The following is a 16511-nucleotide window of genomic DNA, read 5'->3' as shown; positions in this document are numbered from 1 at the left end:
TTTGTGGTCCTAGAGGGTGGAAGGACATGGCTGGGAGTCCCCAAGAAGCAGTAGGATATGGTTGGGTCCCCGAAGGGAGTAACACATGATCTGGTATCTCTCTGGATGTTGACGTATAGTTTGGGTCCTCTCCGGAGGCTGGGGCATGGTCCTGGGTCTGTCTGAATGTTATGGGATGATTTAGGGTCCCTGCGGGTGGTGCTCTAGATCGATCCCCTTGGGTGCTGGGATATGGTCTGGGGTCCCCACTGGAGTATGGGGCAGTGTGTGAGGTCACCAAGGAGAGTAGAACATGGTTTGGGTCCTCAGAGGAGGTAAGGCATGGTCTGAGTTTCCCCTGGGTATTGGGACATGATCCCAGGTCTCCGCTGCGAGATCCAAGTCCCCACGCCCTTTGGGGCGTGGTCTGGGGGGTCTCCGGGGAAGCCGGCAGGGCTGGAGGTGGGGCTGGGGAGGGGTCGGGGGCGGGCCAGCGGCTCCACTGTGGAGAGGGGTCTGCGGAACGCCCGGGGGCGGGGGTCTGGGCGGTGCGGCCGCCCTGCCCGCCCCCTCTGGTCGGCGCCCCCTCCCCCCTTGCGGCGGTGGTGGCGGCGGGGCTCTGGCGGCGGGCGGCGCGGAGGGCGGAGCTCGGCGGCGGCTCGGGAGGGAGGGCAGGAGGCGGGAGGGAGGCGGCCCCGCGGCACCGCGCCCCCTCCCCCGGCCCTCCCCCCACCATGGCGCGGAGCGAGGCGGCGGCGGCGGGGCCGGGCCCGGGGCCCCCCCGGGCTGGGTGAGCGCGGACCGCAGCGGCCGGGGAGGCGGCGGGCGGGGGCGCCGGTGGGAGCGCGGGTGTGAGCGTGCGAGCGTGTGAGTGTGTGTCCGCGGCGCTGCGGCGGGCCCGGCGTGCGCTCGCGCGGCCCTGTGTGTGCCCGGCGCCGGCGTGTGCGGCGCCCTGCTTGTGTGGCCATCCGGGTGTGTGCTGGGTGTCGAGCCGAGGTGCTGTGTCCGGCCGCGCGCGTGTGTCCCCCCGAGTGGCTGCCCCTCCGGCTGTGTGTCTGGGGGGCTGTCGCGCACCCATCAGAGGGGCTGCGTGCAGGTGTGTGTGCGTGGGTTGTGTGCCCAGGTGTGGGTACCCCCCGCCCCCCCCCCCCAGCGAGTGTGCGCGGGGCTGGCTGCGTTGGGTGTTTGTGTCCAGGTTAGATGTCCATCCTAGGGGTTGTGTAGCCGGGTGTGCCCGTTCGGGTGTCCATTTGTGGTGTGTGTGTGTGTGTGTGTGTGTGTGTGTGTGTGTGTGTCTGCGGGTTGTATGTCTCCGAGGGTGTGTGTCTGTGCGTCCACGTCAGGTTCCCGGCCGGGGGCTGGGGCTCGTTGCTTGTGGGTCCAGGCCTCTGTGAGGGTTTGGGGGAGGGGAGTTTGCCGCTCCCTCGGTCAACTGGGGGGTCCTCAGCGGTCCTTGGGGGAGACGGCCATGTCTTCCCCTTCCCGGTGCCTGGGAGGGGGGGGATGGGCTGCCGGTAGGTGGACAGATGGAGGGATGAGAGGCCGAGGGATGGACAGATGGGCCCGAGGGGAGGGGCACAGACCCGGCCCTTTCCCACCCACCCCACCCTAATCCCCCCACCCGCCAGATCTCCGCAGATGGGGCCGGAGTTGCCGGCATACAGATGGCCAGGCCAGGGGGGACCTTTGGGCTGCTAGTGGGGGGATTGCCTTGTAGACGGGCTCTAGGACTCAGCCCCCCAACCCTTTGAGACTCCACCTGCTGAACTCTGACCTCAGGCCCTGGCTGGTGCCTTGGTTGGGGGTGGGCGGGGGGTGCTGGGAGGGAAGGATGTTAAGATTTCTTTGGCCTGGGAAGTAGGTGGGGTGGGGGTACCTCAGAGCTAGGAGGGATGTGTGTTCATGACTGTGTGTGAGTGTGAATCTATGCCTATCTGTTGACTATGCTACTGTGGTTCAATATTTTGTGTGCATTTTGGAAGTGTGTAAAATCCCTCACAGGCTGTTGTGTGAGCATGTGTCTGTAATGAGTGAACATCTCAGAATGTCTGTGCAAGGTGGATCTTTTTGTGCCTGTGTGCTTGTTTGAGTGTGTATCAGTTTTGTGTGTCTGTGTATGCTTAGTTCTGTGTATGTGTGTGAGATGTGTATCTGCTAGTGTGTGCATTTGTGCATCTGGTGGTGTGGGGATGGATCGGTTTTGTGACCATGCATCCTGGGGGATATGTGAAGTTGTATGAGTGTGTAGGGATGTGTTTGGGCATTTAAGAGCATGCACCTGTGTACCACCTGTGTGTGCAAGTGAGTATATGTTATATGTGTGTGCCCCTATGTGTTGGCTAGTGTGCAAGTGTGTATCTGTTGTAGGAGCATGTATCTGGTTGTCTGCAAGGGGGCACATGGGTTTCTCTGTTGTGTGTGTCCACGAGTATGTATGAATGTGCAAAGGAAGGTCAGTGTTGTACACGTGTGGTTGTGTGCAGGTGTGTCCACCTTGAGGGTGTGTGTCTGTATTGTGAGTCCATTTATGTGTCAGTGTTGGTCTCTGGGGATTGGGCTTGTATCCGTTCAAACATATGCGTGCAGGGCAATATGCACGCATGTGTCTGTCTCCCTGGCACGAGGCTGACCTCACTTCTTGGCCCAGTGAGATTGGGGCCTATGTGGTGCGACCTGTGGTATGCTGGGGTCCATCCACGGGATCCAAGGACACAAGTGTGTCTGCATGCTGAGCCAAGAGCCCATGGAGGGTGGGAGGCACACATTATGCTGGTGTGTCCCTGGAAACCCACATGCAGAGACTTGGGTTGTGGGTCCATGTGGGTTTTGGCAGGTCCACACATGTTGGTGTGACAATGGTGTAACGGCGAGGATGGGAACCTCTGGTTCTTTCCTACCTTCGGTACCACTCAGCTCTTCAAAGCTGGGGGACTGGGAATGTGAACTCTGGAAGGAAGAGGCTGGGAGCCTGGAATTCTGGATCTGAAAGAGAAGGCGTCTGGGAGGCCAGATTCCTGGGTCTTGAGAAAAGAAGAAACAGAGGCCTGGACTCTGGAGTTTGAAGAAGGAAGAGTCTGGGGTTGCAGACACCAGGGTCTTGAGGGAGGAGGGGGCTGGGGTCTCTGGCCTAGTGAGCCTGCAGAGGACAAAGGGTTAAGTCCTGGACTCCTGGGTTTGGAGGGTGAATAGTCCTGAGGCCCAGACTCCCTGGATTCCAGAAACGACTCGCTGGGTCTGTCTGAGACCGTCCAGAGCCTGCAGCAGGAGGGCAGGGAGAATGATCACACCAGGGACTTCCTTGGCGGAGATGGTCTCTGAGGCAGGTCTTCAGAGAGGAGCCCAAAGGATGCTAATAGGGTCATTTTGTTCCTTTGCAGGTACCGGCCCAGGCCCTGACTCCCTGCAGAGAGGTGAGTGGGGTCCTTCAGGCTGGGGAGAGAGATGTGGAGTGATTGGGCCTGTTCTGAGCCAGCTGGAGGCCTGAAGCCCTGCCTGGTATGGATTATAGGGCAGGGTATGGCAGTGTCCAAGGGGCGGGGGGGGGGGGGGCAACAAGGTCAGGAGCATCGTGTTGGGGTCAGGGCTCGTAGTAGAGCCAGGGCATGGGTGGTAGGTGGGGGTTTCAGGCCTGGAGGCATCCCCTCTCTGGATGGGTAAGGTGGTTGCGACAGAGAAGTCTCCTGATGATATCGGAAAAGGGCACAGAGAGTTTCACGACATGAAGTGACCCCCTGCATTTGGAGAGTGATATGGACATGGTTTACCATTTTGTGTGTGTGTGTGTGTGTGTGTGTGTGTGTGTGTGTGCATGTGTGTGGGAAGATCTCCTGGTCACCTGACCTGCTGGTGACTGAGAGAGAGCCAGAGAAAATGATAAGTTAATAATAATAGTAATAACAATAATAACAATAATGATGATGATGGTGATGGCTGCTAATATTTATGCAGGGTTTACTCTGTCAGGAACTATTCTAAACGTGTTATACTCTATTATCTCGGAATACTTAAAACAACGCCATGAGGCAGGTGCTATCATCATCCCCATTTTACAGATGAGCACACTGAGGCACAAAGAGAGGATGTCACCCGATTAAAGTCACGCAGCCAGGAACTGGAGTACGAGCCCCAGCCATCAGGTCCCGGTTCTTCCCTGCGACATTGCACTGTCTCTCAATAAACGTCAGCTATTTCCATTGCTGTTATTATTCCTTCAACTTGAGTCCCACCCCAGCTGTGGGAGACCAAGCAGGTGCAAGCTGGGCCTCCGAACTCAGGAGCTCCGCCTCTCAGGCCAGGGTTTTCCATCTGAGACAGAGCAATCTGCCAGGCGGAGCGCAAGACCAATGAATGGGGGGCGCTTAGAGACACGGTGGGACTCCCTGACTCTGCCTCTTGTCCTCTCTCCAGCCCAGGCACTGGCTCTCCATCTCTATCTCTTTCTGTCTCCATCTTGGTCTCTCTCTATAGTGTCTTAGGATCTCCTCCTGCCTCTTCTGGCTCACTCTTCCTCTCTTCATCTCTTGATCTCAGTGCCCTTCTCTGTGTCTCCTCCTCTGTTCTTTGGTCTCTCTTGGCTTCAGGCTGGCTCCTTGCCTCTGCACTTTTCTTTCAGATTCTTTCTCCTTTCCTTTTATGTCTTTACTTACTTGTTTACTTATTTATCTTTGTAAGCGCTTGGCACAATGTGGGGCTCGAACTCAGTGCGATGAGATCAAGAGTCACCTGCTCTGCTGACATAAACCCACCTGGCGCCCCTCAGATTCTTTCTTTTTTTGTCCCTTTCTCTCTCTCTTTCTGCCAGTCCATCCCCCCCCACCCCCACTTGTCTTTCCCTGTCTCTTCACCTCTCTCTCTCTCTGACTCTCTTGTTCCCCCTCCCCACAGGCTGAAGGATCTAGGGCCACAGCAGGCCACAGCCCCAAACTGCAGATTCCTAGGAGGTGGGCCAGCAGAGACTGGGTGCGGGGTGGGGTGAAAACAGTTTCAGGGACGCCCCCTTCCCATCCTTTCCTCTTCACCCCCCACCCACCCTGTGTTGTGATGGGAGCTGACATGACGTGGGCTGCAGGCGCCGCAGGGGAATCCCCGCCGGAAGGTTTTGCCTGGAGCAGAGGCATAGCGTGAGTGTGTGAGAGTGCATGTGAGTGTGGGCACGTATGGGGCCTTGTATGTGCCCACTGATGTGAGCGTGAAAGGCTGCCCGCTGCTTGGGAGCTCATCAGGGCTCAGGATGAAACCTGGTTCAGAGAAGGACTTCCCAAGGCTGAGCAGGAAGATGTGTGTTTTTCTTAGCCCCTCCTACTTTCAGATTCTCTCGGCCACTCCCACAGGTGTGTGTGTGGGGGGGGGAGGTTACCCTTAACATTTATTGAATATTTACTGTGTGGCAGGCCCTGTGCTCTGCAGAGGCAGAGTGTGGCCCCCCTGAATGAGCCCACGGAACCCTTGCAACAACCCACTGAAGATGGTACGATGATCAGCCCATTTTACAAATCAGGAAAATATGGCCTAGGTTAGGGGAAATCATTAGTTTGGGGTTACAGAGCTAGTAAGTGGGGGGGCCAGGACTTGAACCTGAGTCTGTTTGATTTCAGAGCACTTACTCTTAATAACAGTGCACGCTGCTATGCCTGGCACATACCGGGCACTCGAGCATGATGATAACAATCACCTACATGTTGTTGAACACATTTGATGTGACAGGCATGGTTCTCAGTGCATTATGCTCGTTAATCCATTTAATCCTCACAGAGGTAAGGCCTGTTTTTATCTCCATTTTACAGATGAAGAAACCGAGATTCAGAGAGGTTCAGACACTTGCCCAAGGTCACACAGCTAGTAAGTGTCAGAGCTGGAATTTGAACCCAGGGACTATGGCTTTGAAATCCATGACCTTAAATCCTAGTCAGCTGTGATTTTTCAAAAATATTTAGTGGGTACTGGAAGGCCCAGGGTGGGCCAGGTGTCACCCCTACGGTTGGGAAATCATGAGAGGTCTGGGCCTCCTAGAGGAGGGTCAGAGTCAGGATTAGGACACTCAGGGGGTGGGGCAATGTAATTTACCAACCAGCATGAAAATATTGTCTGTTAAAAATAAAATGCGTGCCAGCTGATGGTCACTCCTGCCACTGTTCTGCCCGGATGTCGGGAAGGGAGGGACCCAGGTCAGACTCCTAGCAGGACATGGTGGGCGGCCAGGCTGGTGGTCAAGCCCGGCTCCTGGGTAACCCGGCTCCTTCCTTCCCTTGCAGGTCTCACGACCCACTCCTCCCGCCTTCCCCCTGCACCATGGCTCCGGGCCCCTTCTCCTCGGCGCTCCTCTCGCCGTCGCCCGCTGCCCTGCCTTTTCTGCTGCTGCTCTGGGCTGGGGCATCTCGCGGTCAGCCCTGCCCCGGCCGCTGCATCTGCCAGAACGTGGCGCCCACGCTGACCATGCTGTGCGCCAAGACTGGCCTGCTCTTCGTGCCGCCGGCCATCGACCGGCGCGTGGTGGAGCTGCGGCTCACTGACAACTTCATCGCGGCCGTCCGCCGCAGAGACTTCGCCAACATGACCAGCCTGGTGCACCTCACCCTGTCCCGGAACACCATCGGCCAGGTGGCCGCCGGCGCCTTCGCCGACCTCCGCGCCCTCCGCGCCCTGCACCTCGACAGCAACCGCCTGGCCGAGGTGCGTGGCGACCAGCTCCGCGGCTTGGGCAACCTCCGCCACCTGATCCTTGGCAACAACCAGATCCGCCGGGTGGAGTCCGCCGCCTTCGATGCCTTCCTGTCCACGGTGGAGGACCTGGATCTGTCCTACAACAACCTCGAGGCCCTGCCGTGGGAGGCGGTGGGCCAGATGGTGAACCTGAACACCCTCACGCTGGACCACAATCTCATCGACCACATCGCCGAAGGTACCTTCGTGCAGCTGCACAAACTGGTTCGCCTGGACATGACCTCCAACCGCCTCCATAAACTGCCTCCTGATGGGCTCTTCCTGCGGTCCCAGGGCTCGGGGCCGAAGCCGCCCACGCCGCTCACGGTCAGCTTCGGCGGCAACCCCCTGCACTGCAACTGCGAGCTGCTCTGGCTGCGGCGGCTGACCCGGGAGGACGACCTGGAGACGTGTGCCACCCCCGAGCACCTCACTGACCGCTACTTCTGGTCCATCCCAGAGGAGGAGTTCCTGTGTGAACCCCCGCTGATCACGCGGCAGGCGGGGGGCCGGGCCCTGGTGGTGGAGGGCCAGGCGGTCAGTCTGCGGTGCCGCGCCGTGGGGGACCCCGAGCCCGTGGTGCACTGGGTAGCGCCCGATGGCCGGTTGCTGGGGAACTCGACCCGGACCCGGGTGCGGGGGGATGGGACGCTGGATGTAACCATCACCACCTTACGGGACAGCGGCACCTTCACCTGCATCGCCTCCAACGCCGCCGGGGAAGCCACGGCACCCGTGGAGGTGTGCGTGGTGCCCCTGCCTCTGATGGCGCCGCCGCCGGCCGCCCCGCCGCCCCTCACCGAGCCCGGCTCCTCTGACATCGCCACGCCCGGCCGCCCTGGTGCCAACGAATCGGCCGCTGAGCGCCGGCTCGTGGCGGCTGAGCTCACCTCGAACTCGGTGCTCATCCGCTGGCCCGCCCAGAGGCCTGTGCCCGGCATCCGCATGTACCAGGTCCAGTACAACAGCTCCGCGGATGACTCCCTTGTCTACAGGTGGGTGCTGCAGTCCCAGGACCCCCCACCTACTCCGGCGGCCCTCCCCTCATCTGTCCACTCCCTTGGCCTTCTTGCTCAGCTGGGGTTCTCTAGATGGCCGTGCGGAGTTGTCTTGGGCTCTCATTTGCCCTGTCTCCTTCTCTCTCTACTTCTGTCTCACTTCTCTTTCTGGTTTTCATGCATTTAGTAAATCTTCGTTGAGACCCCACACAAGCCAGACGTGAATGTGCCCAGCATGACCTCTGCTCTCTGGGGTTCATGGTCTGTATCACTGCTGGCCAAACGTGTCTGGTTGTGCACCTTGTCAGTGAAACATTTTGGAACATGAAATATATTCACACACTTACATATTTATGGTTACCTTTATATTTACAGATTATATACTAGTGTTACTGTATCAACCCACTGGGTACCTTACAGAACAGAAAAGGAAAAGTATGAGAAAAACATATAAATGATCATTTGATCTCCACTTTGCTGCAAGGCAGTGATGATACCCCCTCCCATTTTATAGACACCCATAAGTTATGTCCACCATCCACTGGGTTAGAAGCCCTTGCCCTGGTGTGGGCAGATCTCTACAGTATAGGCAGACATGAAAAGGTTACTTTCTCCCATCATCTCTGTTATTCTCTTGCTTTTGGCTCTTTCTGTCCGAACCTTCTTTCCCTCCTGCCCTTATTGGGCACTGAGCTCCTGCTCTGTGCTAGGCCCTATGCTACGTCATTCCATCTTCCCAACTCGGCTGTGAAGCAGTGATGATCCCCCCTCCCATTTTATAGACAGGGAAACTGAGACTCAGTGGGAGGAAATCACTTGCTCAAGGTCACAGAGAAAAGTGGCAGAGCCAGGATTCCAGGCCTTAGCCTTCTAACTCCTAATCTTGCCCTTTTGACATTGAACACACATTTATTGAGCACCTACTGTTTGCCAGGCAGGGATTAGGGGAGAAAGGTAATACATTTCTGTAAATGACTCTTGGTTTCTGGGACTCTCCACCTCTCTGTTTCTCTCTTTCATTCTTTGTCTAACCCTTGGCCACTATGTGGTGGGGTGGGGGGATCCTCAGACCCTGCAGATGTTGGTGGCCCTCTGTCCCCAGCAGGGTGGCAAACCCCTGGTCTCTTCCTGTCCCCATAAGGCCACAGTTCCAGTCCTCTGTACCCCATCGCAGATGCCTGTGCTATGGTGCTGTAGGGGTTAACCTCCTCACTGCTGCCACGGGTGGAGGTGACATCCAACCAGAAGCCTGCTCTGCTGCTTTCTTAGGTCTTGCAGCCAATTAGAGACACAGGGGCTGAAGCTTTCTTAAGGAGCCAGCCTCTGTCCTTGAAAAGTGGGGAGCCCTTAGCAACTGGTTACTTTGGGGGAAGGAGCAAAAGGAATCCAAGCCTCTTGGGAAGGGGAGAGGAGGGGAAGAGGAAGACTTACAGCTAGGGGCCTGAGGTTGGATGGGGTGGGGGGTGGTGTGTGAAATGGCAGGCAGGGGGTCAGTTGGAAATGTGGGTAGGCCTTTATGAGGGGGTGGGGCCCTTACTTGAAATCTGCTGGTTGAAGGGTGGCTCTTGGTGCTAAGGGAGCTGAGGTGGGCTTCAGGACCAGAGGAGGCAGAGGTGGTCTGGTTGCAGGGAATGTGAAGTTTCTGAGAGAGGAGGCCTGTGGAGATGGGGGCGTGGCCTCTTTCAGGAGATGGAGCTCCTGCTGCCTGGTCCCGGGCAGATGAGGCGGCAGTCCTTGCCTCTGGTGATCCACTAAGAGTTTTGTAGGTGAGGACGGCTTGTGAGGTTGAGTGCTGGACATGCGAATTCCTGTGGACGTGGCAGTCCTGGCTTAGCCAACAGCACAGAAGGGATGTGCCCAGCAGAAGAGGGTCAAGGCCTAGGGAATAGTCTTACAGATGGGGAGAGTGCAATTGGCAGTAAAGTGTAAGCCACAGCAAGAGTTAGTGGCCAACACTGGGAGGGATGCAAGCTAATCATGATGAAATTGTTCAGTGCCAGGCTTTAGGTGTGCTAACTCATTCACATGTCACATTATCTCTATGATGAAGGAGTTCTTAATATCTCCATTTTGGGGAAGCAAGGCACAGAGAGGTTAAGAAACTTGTCACAGAGCTAGCAAGTGGAAGAGAGACTCAAACAAAGGCTCTGAGACTGTCAGCCTAACCGCTTCTTTACACTGCCCCTCACTGGTGGGCAGGGGCCTATAGTAAGAAAGGGGCAGGCTTGCTTGTTTACATTTGACCCAATTACAGACGAAATTTACCTGGGGGGGCATGATTTCATGACCTCTGGTGCTATGGGGCAGAGCATAAACACAGGGTGATTGATTGCAGGACATGCAAAGAGTGGACATGATCCTAGGTACAGTAGGGAAACCATCCCTAGTAGGCCTTGGGAGTGTGGCCTGGAAGCCACTGGTCAATCAAAAGGGGAGTGGCCTATAGCCATAGCCCCTTAGTGGGTTGGAATATGTAGTTGAGGGGTTTGGTAACTGTCCCAGAAGATAGGCACAGCTTGATGTATTTACCCAGAGGTGGGACATGCAGATGAGGGGCGTGGCCTAAATCAGTTTCCCCGGAAAGGATGGGAATACATAGAAAAGAGGAACTAGAAGAGCATTCATTGTGCCAGAAGTAAGACAGAGGGTGTGAGTTGACCTCATTGTCCACTTGAGTGAGGAGGGGACATACAGGAAATGGGAGGTGGCCTGTTGTATCGGGCCCCTTAAAAGGTGGAAATATGTAGATAAGAGACCTTGAATGGCATTTGTCACAATAAAAGTGAGACATTGCCAGGAGGTGTTTTCCTTGAGGTCAGGACTTAAAAGCTATAGCACTCCTCCTTTGCAGGGGCCAGGATATGTAGATGAAGGAACAGGAATGGCAGGTAGTACCTAATAGGTGACAAGACACCACAAGGAGTGGCTCTGAGGGCAGGGCCTGTAGCAGGGGTCCTGATAGGATGGGAATTTGTCGTTTGAATGGCTGCTACTGTCCCATAGAGGGTGAAATACCGGTAGCGAGGCATGGTTTGGTCCCCAGTGGTCACCACGGGTGGGACATGCAAACGAAGCGATGCACTTCATAGGGGAGCTAACCCAGCGCTGATGCCGTCCCCTCCTGCAGGATGATCCCATCCACCAGCCAGACCTTCCTGGTGAATGATCTGGCAGCAGGCCGCGCCTACGATCTGTGCGTGCTGGCTGTCTACGACGACGGGGCCACGGCACTGCCGGCCACTCGAGTGGTGGGCTGCGTGCAGTTCACCACAGCTGGGGATCCCGCGCCCTGCCGCCCACTGAGGGCCCATTTCTTGGGTGGCACGATGATCATCGCCATCGGGGGCGTCATCGTCGCATCGGTCCTCGTCTTCATCGTTCTGCTCATGATCCGTTATAAGGTCTATGGCGACGGGGACGGCCGCCGCGTCAAGGGTACTTCCAGGTCGCCGCCGCGAGTCAGCCACGTGTGCTCGCAGACCAACGGCGCAGGCGCACCGCAGGCCCCGCCCCCGCCGGCGCAAGACCGTTATGAGGCGCTGCGTGAGGTGGCGTCCCCCGCTGCTGCTGCTGCCGCCGTGGCGGTCGAGGCCAAGGCCACCGCGGCCGAGACGGCTTCCGCGGAGCCGGAGACCGTCCTTGGACGCTCCCTGGGCGGCTCGGCCACCTCGCTGTGCCTGCTGCCGTCTGAGGAGACCTCTGGGGAGGAGTCTCGGGCCGCGGCGGGCCCTCGGAGGAGCCGTTCCGGGGCCCTGGGGCCACCAGCTTCGGCGCCTCCCACTCTAGCTCTGGTTCCTGGGGCGGCCCCGGCCCGGCCGAGGCCGCAGCAGCGCTATTCGTTCGACGGGGACTACGGGGCGCTCTTCCAGAGCCACAGTTACCCGCGCCGCGCCCGGCGGACAAAGCGCCACCGGTCCACGCCGCACCTGGACGGGGCCGGAGGGGGCGCGGCCGGGGAGGACGGAGACCTGGGGCTGGGCTCCGCCAGGGCACGCCTGGCCTTTACCAGCACCGAGTGGATGCTGGAGAGTACCGTGTGAGAGGCGGGCGGGCGCCGGGACGCCTGGGTGCCGCGGACAAACGCCCAGCCGCCCGGACGCTGGGGCAGGACTCGGGGTCTCGAGAAAGCGCGGCGCCTAGTCTTTGGACTAGAGGCGGAGACACGCCCATCTCTTCCCCGGAGAGGGCGGGGCTGCCTCGTCTGCGGCTCTTGGCCACGCCCCCGGGCCAGGGGGAGTTAGGGGGCGGGCAGCCGGGCCCCCCTCCTCCACGGACTTCTCGCCCCCCTCCTGACCCTCCCCCCGCGCGCTCGCGGACCTCGCTGGAGCCGGTGCCTTACACAGCGAAGCGCGGGGAGGGGCAGGGCCCACCCGACACTGCAGCACTGAGACACGAGCCCCCTCCCCCCGCCCGGGACCCGGGGCAGGGGCGAGGGGCCTATTTCTTGTATCTGGCTGGACTAGATCCTATTCTGTCCCGCGGCGGCCTCCAAAGCCCCCCCTCATTCACTTCCCCGGTCCCATCGGGTCTGGCTTGGGGTCCCCCTTTCTCTGTTCCCTTTGTCTCTGTCCCGCCCTCTGTCGTCTTTGTCTTACGTGTCTGTCCTTCACTATTTGTCTCTCCTTTCTCTGTCCTGTCGTCTCTTCTCCCTCTGCTCTCCCATTTCTTGTCCAGTCTCCCCATCTCTCCCGATTACCTCTTCCCTACACATTCTCCCGGGCAGGTCCCACTGGAAGGACCAGACTCTCCCCTATTCCCAAATAAATCCCCACATGAACAAAATCCAAAACCAAATCCCCCCTCCCTGCCGGAGCCGGGACCCTCCGCCGCAGCAGAATTAAACTTTTTTCTGTGTCTGAGGCCGCTCTGCTGACCTCTGTGTGTGTCTGTCTTGGGGTGTATGTGTGTGCGTGACCTGGATTACAGCATAAGGACTCAAGTGAGACTGCCTGAAGGATGGCTAGTTGGGACCAGGGAGACTTTTGAAATAGTTTCCGGTCCCCTGAGAGAGAGGTGGGGAATAATAAAAATAATACTAGCTAACATTTAGCGAGTGCTTACTATATGCCAAGCACTCATTTAATCTGCTAAACAGCCCTGGATGTCCAGTGCTGTTATCCCGTTTTGCAGATGAGGAAATTGAGGCCCAGAAAAATTAACTTGCCCATGGTCACAGAACCAGCGCAGGAAATAGCAAAATTGGGATTTAAAAAGGCAGGCAGCCTGACTTGTGAGGCTGTATTCTTAACCACAGAATTCTGCTGAGCATTTGCTGGATGTCCATTCCACACACTGGCATTGTGCTAAGCCCAGCTCCTCTCTCTCAGGTCCAACAGCTAACTGGAGTAGGTATGTTTGGTCCCATTTTACAGTCAGGAATCTGAACCAGGGAGAAGTGAAAGTCACTTGCCCAAGGCCCCCAAGTGAAGAAATAAGGGAGCTGGCAGTTTGACCTCTGTCTACCCTCACTGCTACACTGTATTGCCTCTGGTGTCTGTCTGGTGGCTAAGGAATGGCCCCCCAGACCCTGGCCGAGCATGGGTATCCAGTCAGCCTTGGGGAGGGGATGAGGGAAAAAGCTCATTGGTTGCTGTGTGGAATCTGGGGGATCCTAGGTGCAGAGGGAGTCTGCTGGGAGCACAGAGGACGGTGTGGGGGAGAGGAGTTTCTCAGGTGAGGCTGAGGGCTGTGGCTGGGGAAGGGAAGTTGGTGGGGTGGGGTGCCCCAGCCCTTGGGGAGGGGAAGGCCTGCAGTGAAAAATGCTTCCTGATCCTGGAGAAGGAGGAAGAAGGCTTCTTGCCAGCCAGGGGCCCCCTGAGGCCTGGGGAGGAGGAGAGAAAGACAGAAATAGAAACAGAGCAGGAGGGAGGGGGATGGATCTGGGCAGACAGGGTGGGAGGCAGCAAGGACAGAAGCACCAGAGACTCACAGGCCATGAGGCTCCCTCACCCAGGGGCCCAGCCACACATCCATCTCCATCATCACGACTCCTGGATACTGAGGGCTTCCCACACGCCAGGCACTGTGCTCACGAACCCTCCCCAATGCAAGTAGAGAGTTTGCAACCCAGAGCCCAGCAAAATGGAGTTACCCAGTGTGATTGCATTTATCCTCTGCAACAGATCTGTGTAGTATGTGCAGCCAGTTTTCTAGAGGAGGAATCTGAAGTTCAGAGAGGTTAAGGAGTTTGCCCAAGATCACACAGCCACGAAATGGCAGCACAATGATTGGAAAGTTTACTGCCTCCAAATCCTGCACACCCAACCATCTGACTATATTGTCTCTGATTCACCCAATAAAGCTTTATTGAGCATGTACCGTGTACCTGGCCCTGTGCAGGGGATACAACAGTGAACAAAATAGTTGCATAAAACAAAACAAGAAACCCCTGCCCCGTGGAGCTAGAAGGGGGTTGACAGTAAACAAGCATGTAAATAATGTGTCGGGGTAAACAAGTGCCAAGGAACGAATGAGAACAGGATGAGACGGGATGACTGGGAGGCCTACTTTAGGTTGCGGGCTCAAGAAGTGTGGTGCTGGAGCTGAAGAAATCCCTTATAGGAAGAGCCAGGGAAAAACATTCCAGGCAAAGTGAATAGCATGTGCAAAGGCCCTGAGGAAAGGGTGCTTGCTGTTTTGGAGGTAGTATGCCTGGACCGGAGCAAGTGGGAGGGGAGGCGGGGGGAGAGACAAGCAGGGAACAGATTCTGCAGAACCTTGTGGGCTGGGGTCAAGAGTCAAGATTTTATTCTCAGAGCTATGTGAAGCCAATGGAGGGTTGTCCGTAGAAGTGGTATACAGTCTGATTTCCATGGAGACCCAAGCTTTGGGGTGGGGTGTACGTGCCTTCAAAACGAAATTAGGAACTGCCATCTCAGAATTTGGTATCCACCCATTGACATATCTGGGACCAACATGGTCCCCAGTTCAGCTCTTTGGATAACACTCCAACCGCCTTCCTTCACCTGTAACACCATTTGGTAGAGAAATATTTATCAGTGCCAATGCCATGCTTGTTTTTCAAAATTGAGAGCTCTAAACCCAAGGAACAGGTACACGAGGTGAGAGAGGGCATAGTATCATCCGAGGGGAATGTCTGAGTGTCTCTTCTGTGCCTGGCCCTGTACTGGGCACTGGAGACCCAGGAGTGACCAAGACAGACTCAGTCCCTGCCCTCCTGGAGCTGAGGGCAATCGCAGCCCTATTGCTGTAAGAAGTGCAGGAGATTGGGAACCCAGCAGAGCTGCCTGCTCCTGCCCCGAGGTTCAGGGACACGTATTAGTTCAGAGTCTTTAGGTAGCAAGTGACAAGAACTCAGCTTCCCTGCATTAGACATAAAAAGTGGGCATCGTTGGCTCATATACCTTGGAAGTAGACAATTAGGGGGAAAGCCACAAGGAACTTGGCCTTAGAGATTGGAACCCAGACTCAATTCCACCCAGGCACTTTACTCACTCATTTCTCTTCTCTGTTTCTCCCAGCTCAGATTCATCCTCTTCAACAACACGTGGTGAGGAAAATGGCCATTTATTTACAGACACAGAGTTGATGCTTCTAGCACCATAGCCCCAAAGGTAAAATGGCAAAATCTCCTCCAATACTAAATGAGAAAAAAATCAGGGAAGGGCTCTGATTGGTCTGACTGGAGTCACATGACATTCCTGCTCCAACTGTAGTATCCAAGGCAATGCAATGCTTTGATTGGCCAGGTAGGGGGGTCACGTGTCTGGGTTGTGTGGCCTGGGGGAGGGGTTTACTAAAATAATATTAGATCGAACCACATGAAATCGCCGGTTTTGTAGGTTAGAAATGGCAGAACATTGGCAATTTCATACGATTGAACCTAAACAGTCACCAGAAAAGTAGGATGGGAAAGCTTTTAGGCATATAAAAGCAATAGGAACCCCAGTGCACCATGCAGAAGGGTTTTTGAAGGAGAAGGTGGTATTAGCTGAGACATATGGATGAGTGGGAACTGGCCAGGTGAAGACTTCTCGTTGGCAGGAGAGTAGTAGGACATGTCCCAGGCACAGGGAACAGCGGACACAGAGGCTGTCGTGAGCAGGGACAAGGGAGGGCTTGCCACTGTGCTCTGGAGATGGAGTGCTCCGACTGAGCCAACCTGAGTCATACGTTCAGCCAAATGAAGGAGTAGGAAAACGGAGTTATTCCCCAAAGGAAAATTGAGGAGCTTTATCAGGAGAAATGGATGCGGAACAGGCCAAACCAAAATATATCCAGTTCAAAAATTTTTATTAGGCCTTGGCATCTCCGAGAAGGGATTTGCAACTGTAATTCCAGCATGCCTATCGAAGAGAGTCATATGCCAGAATTCAGATATCTCCTATATGATTCAAATGTTAACTGGCAAATATATATGTTTGATAATGTAAGCTCTATGCCCAACATGGGGCTTGAACTCACGACCCTGAGATCAAGAGTTGCATGCATGCTCTACCAACTGAGCCAGCCAGGCACCCCATATTATCAAATATTAATTCACTACCTTCTCTAGGTTCCATGCTGGGCATACAGAGGTGGGTTTATGAGGATACATCTGGCTGCAAAAGACAGAAAACCCAATTAACATGACTTAAGACATTTGGTTATCTCATTTAATAAGAAGTCCGGAGTTAGGAGGGTTGGAGGTTTGGTGCAACAGCTCATTGATATCACCAAGGACCCAATTTCCTACTCTTTAGGTCCACCTTCCTTAGAAGAATATCTTCATATTCTAGGCTCCTTGCCTCTTGGTCACAAAATGGCCAACACAACTCCAGAACTTACATCCTCCTACTAGTGAACTAAGCAGGAAGGAAGAGAACACATGGAAGA

The 16511-nt window shown here is 56.0% G+C and overlaps 1 protein-coding gene across 3 annotated transcripts; it reads left to right on the top strand.

Annotated features, from left to right (window-relative positions):
• Window positions 1-703: 703 nt before the first annotated feature.
• LRFN1 (leucine rich repeat and fibronectin type III domain containing 1) lies at window positions 704-12502 on the top strand. Of its 3 annotated transcripts, none has more exons than XM_057314158.1 (5): window positions 704-769; window positions 3357-3389; window positions 5763-5817; window positions 6231-7673; window positions 10804-12502. In XM_057314158.1, exons 4-5 carry the CDS (start codon window positions 6268-6270, stop codon window positions 11714-11716), a joined length of 2319 nt encoding a protein of 772 aa, XP_057170141.1. In that variant the 5' UTR covers window positions 704-769; window positions 3357-3389; window positions 5763-5817; window positions 6231-6267; the 3' UTR covers window positions 11717-12502. The 3 variants fall into 3 exon arrangements, 2 of the variants coding, with proteins under 2 accessions (XP_057170141.1, XP_057170140.1); XM_057314157.1 differs by having other exon boundaries at window positions 3357-3474; XR_003312173.4 differs by lacking the exons at window positions 5763-5817; window positions 6231-7673; window positions 10804-12502 and adding an exon at window positions 4032-4165 and having other exon boundaries at window positions 3357-3474.
• Window positions 12503-16511: the final 4009 nt, after the last annotated feature.

The sequence above is a fragment of the Ursus arctos genome, unplaced genomic scaffold (genome assembly GCF_023065955.2).
Source record: "Ursus arctos isolate Adak ecotype North America unplaced genomic scaffold, UrsArc2.0 scaffold_19, whole genome shotgun sequence".
NCBI lineage: Eukaryota > Metazoa > Chordata > Mammalia > Carnivora > Ursidae > Ursus > Ursus arctos.
The sequence above is the reverse complement of the archived record's forward strand: the minus strand, read 5'-3'. Positions and strand labels throughout refer to the sequence as shown.

Coding starts and splice junctions, on each gene's coding strand:
- LRFN1 (XM_057314158.1), top strand. CDS start 6,268: ATGGCTCCGGGCCCCTTCTCCTCGGCGCTCCTCTCGCCGTCGCCCGCT. Junction 7,674..10,803: donor GATGACTCCCTTGTCTACAG/GTGGGTGCTGCA, acceptor CCCCTCCTGCAG/GATGATCCCATCCACCAGCC.